Here is a 12,128-nt window from a genome sequence, read left to right on the forward strand (position 1 = left end):
GGACAAAGACTCTTGAGAGTCCTCCGGACTGCAAGGAGATCAAACCAATCAATCCTAAAGGAAATCAATCCTGAATATTCATTGGAAGGACTGAAGCTGAAGCTCCAATACCTTGGCCACTGGCTGCGAAGAGCCGAAGAGCCGACTCATTAGAAAAGACCCTGATGCTGGGAGACATTGAAGGCAGGAGGAGAAGGGGACGACAGAGGACGAGATGGTTGGATGGCATCACCGACTCGATGGACACGAGTTTGAGTAAGCTCCGGGAGATGGTGAAGGACAGGGAAGCCTGGTGTGCTGCAGTCCATGGGGTCGCAAAGAGTCCGACATGACTGAGCGACTGAACAACAAGGACAAAGGATGGGGTGGACGTCCTCATCGGGACTGTGTCCGATGGACCGCTAGAGGGCGCATCAAGCACGTCTCCACGTCCCCCGGCGCCCCGGGGCCGCGCGCGCTCCGCAGGGCTCCGAGGTCAGACATCTCCCTCCCTGCCGGCCTCCGCCCCGCCCGCCGCCAGGGGGCGCCACAGGCTGCCCGGCGGCTCGGCTCGCCGTCCCGGAGCGCCAGCGCGGGCAAGCGGCGGAGGCCGGCCAGGCGGCGGCCATGGACCGCTTCGTGTGGACCAGCGGCCTCCTGGAGATTAACGAGACGCTGGTGATCCAGCAGCGGGGGGTGCGCATCTACGACGGCGAGGAGAAGGTAGGGCGGCGGCCGGCCGGGCCTCGCTCCGCGACCCCAGCTCCCCGGCTGGCCTCGCCAATAGGCGCCGCCCCCGCTGTCCACGCCCGCCCGGCGCCGGGCTCCGGCCCGACTCGGGAACGGCTCCCGCGGGGAGCGCGCGGACGGCGCCCCGCTCCCAGCCCGGGCAGAGACCCCCGCTCCGGGCGGCACGAACGCGGGCAGGGAACCCCGAGTCCTCGCCCCCGATCGCGCCGGGCAGGCCGGTTCCGCCTTTGTCCCGAGGCCGCCGGGTCCTGCGCTCCCGAACCGGGCGTGGCTTCGGGCGCCGGGACCTGGGGGAGCCCGGGGGACAGGGCAGTCCTGGCCGGAGCGGGAGCGGGGCGAACCGAAAGGATTTCCGAAGAGAAAAGCCCGCATCTCCTGGGACGCCTCGGCCAGAGGCTGTGTGTGTGTTGTTGATTGCTCTTGGTCCGGGAGAGACGTTGGAAAGGAGGTTTGATTGTTTGTCGAGTGATGGAACAGGCCGTGCCTGGTAATCCAAGCGTAAACCATAAAGAGGTGTGTTTGCAGATGGCAGGGAGAAATACTACCTGTGTTTCACGGACACGTTAACATTCACTGGAGACTACCGTCATACTACGAATGATCATTCTGTTCTGAATGAAATGTATGAGCTGGAATTGGGGGGGTGGGGGGCGGAAATTGCTTATCAGCATTTTTAGTTTCCAGAACTTTTCTCTTGCTACCTTCTCCTTCCTTGTAGTTTCCTTAGAGAGAAACTTCCTCCTGTACTTTGGAACTCGTTGCCTGACCCAGAGCTTTTCCTGTCTGTATTGGAGAGAGTAGCTTGAGGCCTCCTTCCTTCCAGGGCGGGGCTTAACTCAGCCACCCGAGGCACCGCTGATACGCCTGGGGACCCCGGTGCCCTGCCTCCTCGAGGGCATTTTTGCATGTTTTTATTATTGGGTCGAGATTCCCTTTTTTTTTTGTTTGGACTTAGAAACTCTGTTTCGGAGAAGGCAATGGCACCCCACTCCAGTACTCTTGCCTGGAAAATCCCATGGACGGAGGAGCCTAGTGGGCTGCCGTCCATGGGGTCGTTAAGAGTCGGACATGACTAAGCGACTTCACTTTCACTTTTCACTTTCATGCATTGGAGAAGGAAATGGCAACCCACTCCAGTGTTCTTGCCTGGAGAATACCAGGGACGGGGGAGCCTGGTGGGCTGCCGTCTATGGGGTTGCACAGAGTCGGACACGACTGAAGCGACTTAGCAGCAGCAGAAACTCTGTTTCCTGGCTTTCCTCCGTGGCTCAGCTGGTTAAGAATCCGCCTGCCAAGGCAGGAAACACGGGTTCAATTCCTGGGTCAGGAAGATTCCTCCAGAGAAGGGAATGCCTACCCTCTTCAGTATTCTTGCCTGGAGGATCCCATGGACAGAGGAGCCTGGCAGGTTACAGTCCCTGGGGTCGAAGAGGCGGACACGGGGTATGGAATTAAACAACAGCTCTTTTTACTGCTTCAGTATTTTTATGAACTTGATCTCAAATTGGGTTTGCATCTTTTGCTTGGCATGATTAGCTAAATGTCTTTGTTTTTGTAAACGGAGGTTCCACCACAGTATAGAACTGTGGTGACTGGGAAGCTTAATCAACGTCCCTTTCCTCAGGGGATTGGAACTTCCCCAAACAACTGGTCTTCAAACACAGCTCCAAAGTCACCCTCTGATAGCAGTCTTGCTTTTGCAGATCACCACAGTGTTGTTCTACTGTAATTCCAATATGCAAATTAGAGACATCTTGGCTAACACACAATATAACTATAATATCTTTAAAACAATAAAAAATCAAAACTATTAGTAGTTGGATATAAAAAAAAAACCATTGCTGAATCAGCAAGTTTTAGTTTTTCCTTTTTTTATATTTCTGCTTGTTTTTGGGACAAGTAGATACAGGTATCAGGATTAAGAAAAAAGTTATGGGAAAAATTTAGTTGAGCCTTTTAAGTCAATTATTATTATTATTTTAAATAACCAATTCTTGTTACTGAAGTATAGTTAATTTACAATTCTGTGTCAGTTTCAGGTGTGCTGCAAAGTGATTCAGTTGTTATATTACAGGTTATTTGTTGTTGTTCAGTTGCTCAGTCATGTCCGACTCTTAACGACCCCATGGACTGCAGCCTTCAAGGCCTCCCTGTCCTTCACCATCTCCCAGAGTTTGCTCAAATTCATATCCATTGAGTCGATGATGCCATCCACCCATCTTATCCTCTGTCGCCCTCTTCTCCTCCTGCCCTCAATCTTTCCCAGCATCAGGGTCTTTTCCAATGAAGTTATTACGAGATACATAGTTCTCTGTGCTATACAGTAGGTCCTTGTTGTTAGTCAAGAATTCTTGACTGTTCTGCAAGTTGAGGGTGCTGCGGGAGGGCTGAGCTCTAAGGCACTGTGGTCCCCAGGCCAGATCTACTCAGTCACTGGCTAAGCCTTCTCGAGTGTCACCTGAGGCCAAACTGAGTCCCAGGGGCAGTCTTGTGTCCTGGCTTCCTCGCTCTGCTGGAAGGTGTCCACATGGCCCGTGGTATGAGGCCTCCAGGAAGCTGCACATCAGCTTCCATATGTGAGCAGGAGCCCTTTCAGAATCTCTCACTTGCCCCCTCGTCTCAGCACCGCAGTGCAGACCTCCCAGCCTTCTCAGCTTTGCACTCAACCCATTCCTCCAGCCAGTGGGTGCAGGGCTAAGACCAGTGGGTGCTCTCTCTTCAACCTTGTGTCTTCTGGCTCTTTGTGAGTGTGAAATACATTAAAGCAAGCACACCTTGAATAGACATAGTACCTACTATGTGCCAGAAGCTTTTCATAATTTAATCATCTCAATGGGCATATGAGGTGACTATTTTACTGAATGAGAAGAGAACTCTCGGAGGTAACATAATTTGCCTAAGATCCACTGAAGTAGATTACCAGAAGCGTGTGTACTCAGTTGAGTCCAGCTCTTTGAGACCCTATGGACTATAAGTGGCCAGGCTCTTCTGTCCATGGGATTTCCCAGGCAAGAATACTGGAGTGGGTTGCCATTTCCTTCTCCAGGGGATCTTCCCGGCCCAGGGATTGAACCTGGGTTACCACAGAGCCAGGGGTTAAATCTCTGCTGATCAGATTCCCAGAGCCTGTGCTTTGTTCCCAGTGCTGGAGTGCTTGAGAAACACAGCAGTCACCAGTGCCAGCCCCTTTGTGTCGTGTAATGTGTATCTTCCACATGCAATTTGTTTATGAAACAGCGTATCCTCTGAAAATGAGGACGCCGAGACCTTCAGTGGGTGGTTGAGAAAACTGCAACCTGTGCAGGGTCACACAGTTGGTAATGGTGGAGCCAGACCAGTGCTCTTTCCACCGCCCAGGTGCCTTTTGCTTGTTTATACAGGCACAGTTTTCATGGGCCCCTTATGACCGGATAATGTGTTTTCGTAAGCATTGTAGACAGGTCATTTGTTTCAATTCACAGAAGCGTCTGTTAGCCTCAGCTAATTTAAAAAGTAATGTAAGAAGGTTAGTGGTGTGTAAAGTGTCAAGTTGCTAGCTTATACTAGAAGATTTAGAAAATGTATTTTCTTAAGTTGGCTGTTTCACTTTTTAGGAATTTCAGGTTAGTTCAGTTGCTCAGTTGTGTCCGACTCTTTGCTACCCCATGGGCTACAGCATGCCAGGCTTCTCTGTCCATCACCAACTCCTGAAATTTGCTCAAACTCATGTCCTTCGAGTCAGTGATGCCAACCATCTCATCCTCTGTCATCCTCTTGTCCTCCTGCGTTCAGTCTTTCCCAGCATCACGGTCTTTTCCAATGAGTCAGTTCTTTGCATCAGGTGGCCAAAGTATTAGAGTTTCAGCTTCAGCATCAGTCCTTCCAGTGAATATTCAGAACTGGTTTCCTTCAGGATTGACTGGTTTGATCTTCCTAAATTTTAGGAATTTACCCTTGGGAAATAGTCAGGGACACATAAAACTATAAAAACTATAATGAATGCATATGTGCATGTCAGCAATATTATATGTATATATAGAGACGTATCTCTCTCTATGTATAGATATACATAGGCTTCCCAGGTGGTGCTAGTGGTTAAGAACCCACCTGCCAATGCAGGAGACATAAGAGACAAGAGTTCAATCCCTGGGTTGGGAAGTTCCCCTAGAGGAGGGCATGGCAATCCACTACAGTATTCTTGCCTGGAGAATCCCATGGACAGAGGAGCCTGATGGGCTACAGTCCACGGGGTCACAAAGAGTCAGACTCGACTGAAGCAACTTACACAGCACATAGCGTATATATGCTGGGAGGGATTGGGGGCAGGAGGAGAAGGGGACGACAGAGGATGAGTTGGCTGGATGGCATCACAGACTCGATGGACGTGAGTCTGAGTGAACTCTGGGAGTTGGTGATGGACAGGGAGGCCTGGCATGCTGCGATTCATGGGGTCGCAAAGAGTCGGACACGACTGAGCGACTGATCTGATCTGATCTGATCTGATTATTCTGCAATATAGGGAAAAATTGGAAGCAATCTGAATGTCCACTATGGGGCTTGGTTAATTAAGTATGACATGCCCTAACCAGCTTGAGGAATGACTAACAATAGGCTGCTAAGTGAAAAAAGCAAGTTATAAAATTATAAATATCATGGCCTCATTTTAAGTTTATATCCACACATCCTGGCTGTCTAATTATGAATGATTTCATTTTTGTTTTCAGACTTAAAAAATTTTTTTTCAACAGCATATTACTTTTATGACAGACAAATGTTAAAACAGTAAGAGCTTATTCAGTGAATGCCTAAGTTATTTTAACTACTAACTTTTAAGTAGTTGAAATTATTCTAGCTCTGAGTGGTAAGCACAAACCAGCCTAAACTTGTCTGTGGGCTTGAGCTCGTAATCCCTTGCAATCCCTGAAGCCAACGATTATTACACAATGTCTTCACTGAGGGCAGCAACGCTTTACGCATTACGTGTGCACATTGTTCACCCCATAGAAATGAAACGTCCTCTGGCTTCAGCTTTAAACTCGCAGCCTTATGCTTGGATTTCAGACAGATGAGGTGCATTTTCTTAATCAGGACTATTAGGTAGTTATGCTGTGTAATGTGGCATCAGGTACTCTCAAGCTGACAAAATATTTGCTCCTGGGAAAGGGCAGTCTTACTCATTGGCAAAAAAGAGATTTTTTAAAAATAGCTTGATCTCAATCGTTTGGTTTTGTGTATGCTACATTAGCCAAAACATTCGTCGCCAGACCAAAATAAGTGCCAGGAATGAGTCTGTGTTACTTCAGATGTTACTTCTCTGAGGTGCTGAAGTGCTTGGTGGAGTAATCTCTCTCAGAGTGTCTTCAGCCAGGCAGTGCAGGTTTCTTCCTGCGCATGCTTGTTAACCGTATTATTTAAGGTCACTAATGTTAAGATATTAGTAATGTAGTCAGTCAGAGAAGGCAATGGCACCCCACTCCAGGACTCTTGCCTGGAAAATCGAATGGATGGAGGAGCCTGGTGGGCTGCAGTCCATGGGGTCGCTAAGAGTTGGACATGACTGAGCGACTTCACTTTCACTTTTCACTTTCCTGCATTGGAGAAGGAAATGGCAACCCACTCCAGTGTTCTTGCCTGGAGAATCCCGGGGACGGGGGAGCCTGGTGGGCTGCCGCCTATGGGGTAGCACAGAGTCAGACACGACTGAAGTGACTTAGCAGCAGCAGCAGCGATACAGTCAGTGTTACTCTTCGAAAATCATTTTTTAAAATTCATGTTATGTATTAGGAGAAGCCCCTGGTGGTTCAGATGGTCAAGAATCTGCCTGCAATGCAGAAGACCCAGGTTTGATCCCTGGGTTGGAAAGATCCCCTGGAGAAGGCAATGGCAACTTACTCCAGTATTCTTGCCTGGAGAATTCCATGTATTAGAAAAGGACTTCTGACAAAGAGTGTTTCTGCTTATGTTTGATTTAATAAAAAATAATTTATATACATTTCAGAGTTGCATGAAGTCATATATACCTGTAACAAATTCCTTTGTCTTTTCTTATTAGATGAATAATAAAGTTGTTAAAGATGGGTAAGCTGAAAGAAGTAGCTTGAGATAATCAGTATTCCTTTCCTTTTGGCACATTCTGTCTGTGTGATTGTGCACGTGTGTGTGTAAGCTATGTGTGTTGCTTCCTTCTTTATTAATATCAAGAGTATCTTGTTGGAAAATCCCATGGACAGAGGAGCCTGGTAGGCTACACTCCATGGGGTTGCAAAGAGTCGGACACGACTGAGCGACTTCACTTTATTAATATCCAGAGTATCTTGTAATATATTGTCAAGTGCCTATATAAGTACATTTATGTATATTTTCACTTAAGAATGATACATAATAATGTTCTAATTGGTTATTCACTTGATATACATTTTTTAACCACATTATTTTAAACTCAAAAGAATTATTATTGGTAATAATCTGGACCCTTACTAAAATCCTTTAAGTTTCTATTTTATACATAGGATCAAGCTTGTATCTTTTGAAATAACTGCTCCTCAAAAGGGTATGAGCACGTCCTACCTATGGCCAATTCTACTCTCTAGCAATTAGAGTGAATAGAAGCTTCCAATGTATTTCTTGCTTTCAACAAAAATGGAGAGGTTTGGCTTTCCAGTCTTTTGGGGTTCCAACTCCAAAATTTGCTTATTTAAATAATTTACAGTGTATATCAAGAACCCACCTTGTACGTGTTCGTTAGTCACTCAGTCGTGTCCGACTTTGCAAAATACTTCCAGTGCATAGTAACAAATTATGAGGATTACAGGTTTGGTCCTAAAGACCTAGCTGGCTTTTTTTGTGATTGTATTTTAGTTTTTAAAAACATTTTAACATTTGTGTTTTGCATAAATGACACGATTCCATGATAAAAAATAAAAAGCTAAAAGTGTCCCTCCCATCCTAGGAGGAGACTTTGTCCCCAGTGCCCACTCAGAAGTCACCAGCGCTTCACTCTAGAGTTATGCATTTGTGTTATACACAGGTGTTCACGTAGAATACAGTCTCTTGCCTTTTAAAGTGTCAATTCATACTATGCATACAAAGCTCTGACACTTTGCTTTTTTCACTTATCTATGTAGAGAATTTATCGTATTTCATTCATTCTAAATGTACATTTCCCCTCAACCCCCTCCTCCCCCACACACATTTTAACAACTCTAGAAGCCAGATGTATCTTATAATTAATGGCATTCTTAGATTTTATCAGATACAACAAATACATGAAGAGTCTCCTCATTCTTTTTTAATGACTAAGTTGTCATTCCTTGTGTGGGTGTGCATTTCCTTGGTGATGGACATTTAATTTGTTTCCTATCTTTTGCTTTTAAAAAACAGCAATGAGTAACCTTATATACACATGTGCAAATTCATCAGTGGGATACCTTTCTAGAAAGACATTGATTGAGTCAAAGGGTTGGTGTATTTGTATTTTTGACAGATGACAGTACACTGCCCTCCAGTGATATGTGCAAATGCTTATTTTCCCAACGTGTCAGCCGCTCAGTGTTACCGAACTTGTGAACCTCTGCCAATCTCATGGGTGAAAAGGGTAGCCTGGTGTTCTCTCAGTTTGCCTTTTTCTTATCATCAATGAGGTTAACCATCAATTAATGTGTTTAGGAGGCACGTGTAGTTCCTTTTCTGTGAACTTTCTGTTAATAGTCTTTGCCCATTTGTCTAATGGATTATAGAATATTTTCTTACTGATTTGTAAGAGTATTTTATATATTAAGGAGATGTACATGTTTGTCTCTGATGTGAGTTGCAACTATTTCTTCCAGTCTGCCGTGTTTGCTCTTGATGATTTTTGCCATGAAGAGTGTGTGTGTGTGTGTGTGTGTGTGTGTGTGTAGGTGAATTGTTCCATCTTTTCCTCTAATGCTTATGGGTTTACTATTTTTCTTAGAAAGATTTTCTCCCCTCCGATGTGATTTTAAAAATTCTGATTTTTCTAGTGCTTTTATAATTTTTAACTCAAATAATTTTATACTTTTTTGTAATAAATTTTCAATTTTTTAACTCTGTCCAGAATTTATTTTGGCACGTTGTGTTAGGTGTAAATCCTACTTTGTTTTTTTTTTTTTTTGTCCCTGCTGAGCAATGCAAGTGTCTTGGTACCATTTACTGAATCTCCATCCACACTCATTTTGCATGTGTTTGTGTCTTTTTCTGGATTTTCTTGTTATTTAAAAACCATTTTAAAAATTTATATGAGTGTTATGCACCTTCAGTCTCATGGTAAAAATTCAATCAATAGTGAGATATATGGTTTTGGAAAAGAGCCCTTTGCTTCTCTTTCTTCCATTCCTTCATACTTTTTCTAAGATAATATTAACAGATCATTGAGTATGGATCCCATTTAGACCTTTTTCTACTATTTATCTGTGTTCATAGTACATATACACATCTATCTGTCTATTTATAGATATATCTCACATGTAGTTTGAGAAATATGGAGTTTATTGATATCTATATCTGTCTGTCTATTTGTCTAATTACATTGTATGCAGTATCCTTTGATTGCTTTCTTCCCCGCTCATCCTATGTCTTAGAGTTTCATGATAGTTTATATAGCTCCACCTCATCATTCTTTTTCATCTCTGCCTGGATTTCATAGTATGAATATATCACTCCTGATTTAGCCACTCCCCTCCTGTTACATAGCTAGGTGGTTTGCAATTTTTTTTCCTAATTTTAGCAAGGTTTATGAAGTGTTGTAGCATTGCTTCTCTTTGACTTATGACAAACTTAATTCTAAAATGTTTATGTGATTGACTTACTATCGTGCAGTTCATGGGGAAGAAAATCTGGACCATGTTGTGTGATATGTTATTAACATTTTGTGATGATCTTGTTTTTCCAGATAAAATTTGATCCTGGGACCCTCCTTCTTAGTACGCACCGTTTAATTTGGAGAGATCAGAAGAATCATGTAAGTTTAAATTATTTGCATCAGTTCTAGGTTTCAAGTAGGAGAAGGCAATGGCACCCCACTCCAGTACTCTTGCCTGGAAAATCCCATGGACAGAGGAGCCCGGTAGGCTGCAGTCCACGAGGTCGCTAAGAGTCGGACACGACTGAGCGACTTCACTTTCACTTTTCACTTTCCTGCATTGGAGAAGGAAATGGCAACCCACTCTAGTGTTCTTGCCTGGAGAATCCCAGGGACGGGGGAGCCTGGTGGGTTGCCGTCTATGGGGTCGCACAGAGTTGGACACGACTGAAGCGACAGCAGCAGCAGCAGCAGCACGTTTTAAGTCACTAATTTCTTTTCTTTCATTTTTTTCTTTCTGGCAAAGCTATAAGTAGATGCGATAAATTATTGCTTTCAGATGTCAGAAGAATGTGTCCCATAGTCTCTCTCGATGGGGTGCAGATAGAGGAATTAAGGTCTAGCCTCTCATTCAACCCTGGAACAGACGGTAATTACTGTACAGAGAGTCGTGGTGACTCCTGGATTTTAAGCCCAAATCAGATCCTCCCCCACATTTGAGTGTCCCCATCAGTCAGCAGTCCTTCAAGCAACCCAGTCTCCCTGATTGTTGTTGAGAAACAGGAGGAGGACGCCTGCTGCCAAGGGCATGCTTCCACCTAGATGCTGAGGGGAGCTGCCTCTGGGTCACTCGGCAAGAGGAGAGACCCCCTCCCGCCCCGTTTTTGCATTTCTAGGGGGAGAGGACTCAGTTATATGTATAGACCTGACATCTTTATCTCAAAGAGCTTTAACTTGAAAGTGTGTGTGTGTGTATCTGTGTGTAAGTTTCTGTCTTGTAAAAGAAGCAACACAGCATGGCCCCTAACCCCATGAACTTTTAGTTCTACAGGTAAACTACGCATTGTACTGAGGCTCTTGGAAAGGTCACTAACCACTGCAAATTCTGTCTCTTTTTGCCCTGCAAGAACCAGTTTTTCCCCCTTGGTGGTAATATTGCCCTTACTGGTAATGTGTACCTCAGAACTGGTAATTTGCCTAATCCTTTCTTTTTAAAGAAATAAGCATTCAAGAAAGACATCTTTTTTTGGAGGGATAGCTGTCCTCAAGCCATATATTTATAAATTATTCTTGGTATAATTTTTTTTTATTATCATGGAAGGAAGCTAATATGGCCATCATTAGACCTATTCAATGCCAATCATTCATAATGAAACAAAAAGTCATTATAGAACTTTATTCCTATTTCTAGTTGATCATAAGTTTCTCAACTTGCCACACACCCCATAAATTTATAAAACAAGGATTTTTGAGGAATCTTATGGATCCTGTTTTCTCCTGATTCCCTCCCAGGAATGCTGCATGGCCATTCCTCTTTCCCAAATCGTGTTCATTGAAGAACAAGCAGCTGGAATTGGAAAAAGGTAAGGTCTGTATATGACAGTCTTTATGCACAAAAGCGTTTCCCGTCAAGCCATCCTCATTAACTTGGTTGTGTCATTGCCCAGCCAGTCATGGCCATGACAGCCTATGTGTGAGCGAATCTGTTGGTTGTGTTTACCTTGAGAAAGTATTGTCCTGGGGGAATAGAGAAATGGGTGAGAAAGGTTAAGAGGCATAAACTTCCAGTAACAAAATAATTGAGTCATGGGTATAAAAGGGACGGTGTGGGGAATATAGTAAAAAATTAGGTCATATCTTTGTATGGTGTCATATAATAGGCAGACTCCTACTCAGGAGTTTGCTTACAGTGTGGGAGACCTGGGTTCGATCCTTGGATCAGAAAGATCCCTGGAAAAGGGCATGGTAACCACTCCAGTATTCTTGCCGGAGAATTCTATGGACAGAACCTGGCAGACTATAGTCTATGGGGTGGCCAAGAGTTGGACACTGAGCAAGTTCCACTTTCATATAATAACTAGACTTATCATGGGATGGTTTTGAAATGTATAGAAACATCAAACCTGTCTGTTGTGTAACAAACTAACATAGTGTTGGAGGTCCGTTATACTTCAAAAACAACTAAATTCATGGAAAAAGAGATCAGATTTGTGGTTGCCAGAGGTGGGGCGGGGAGGGAAGGGAAAATTGGATGAAAGTGGTCAAAAGGCACAGACTTCCAGTGATAAGATAAATAAGCAATAGGGGTGTGATGTACGACATGATGAATGTAATTACCACTGCTGTGCACTATATATGAGAGTTGTCGAGAGTAAATCCTAAGAGTTCACCTCACAAGGGGAAAAAAATTTTTGTTTTTCTATTTCTTCAATTTTGTATTGGATGTTCACTGAATTTACTCTGGTAATCGTTTCATGATGTGTGTAAGTCAAATCATTATGCTACACACCTTAAACTTCTAGTGTTGTATGTCAGTTATATCTCAAAAGTGGGGGAAAATATCTATGTTTACAAAGAGATGTTATCCTACTTTAAACTCATT

General features: G+C 44.1%; 1 protein-coding gene across 2 annotated transcripts in view; it reads left to right on the top strand.

Annotated features, from left to right (window-relative positions):
- Positions 1 to 515: 515 nt before the first annotated feature.
- Positions 516 to 12,128, top strand: part of VPS36 (vacuolar protein sorting 36 homolog) — a 31,926-nt gene continuing 20,313 nt past the window's right edge. Inside the window, exons 1-3 of one of the 2 annotated variants that reach the window (XM_061434704.1) lie at positions 516 to 702; positions 9,617 to 9,685; positions 11,039 to 11,109. In XM_061434704.1, coding sequence (XP_061290688.1) covers positions 607 to 702; positions 9,617 to 9,685; positions 11,039 to 11,109 — 236 coding nt within the window. In that variant the 5' untranslated portion in view covers positions 516 to 606. Of the gene's footprint in view, positions 703 to 910; positions 1,243 to 9,616; positions 9,686 to 11,038; positions 11,110 to 12,128 lie in introns of those variants that run through there. The other variant, XM_061434705.1, reaches the window with a different exon arrangement.

Source organism: Bos javanicus, chromosome 12 (assembly GCF_032452875.1).
Source record: "Bos javanicus breed banteng chromosome 12, ARS-OSU_banteng_1.0, whole genome shotgun sequence".
Classification (NCBI taxonomy): Eukaryota; Metazoa; Chordata; class Mammalia; order Artiodactyla; family Bovidae; genus Bos; species Bos javanicus.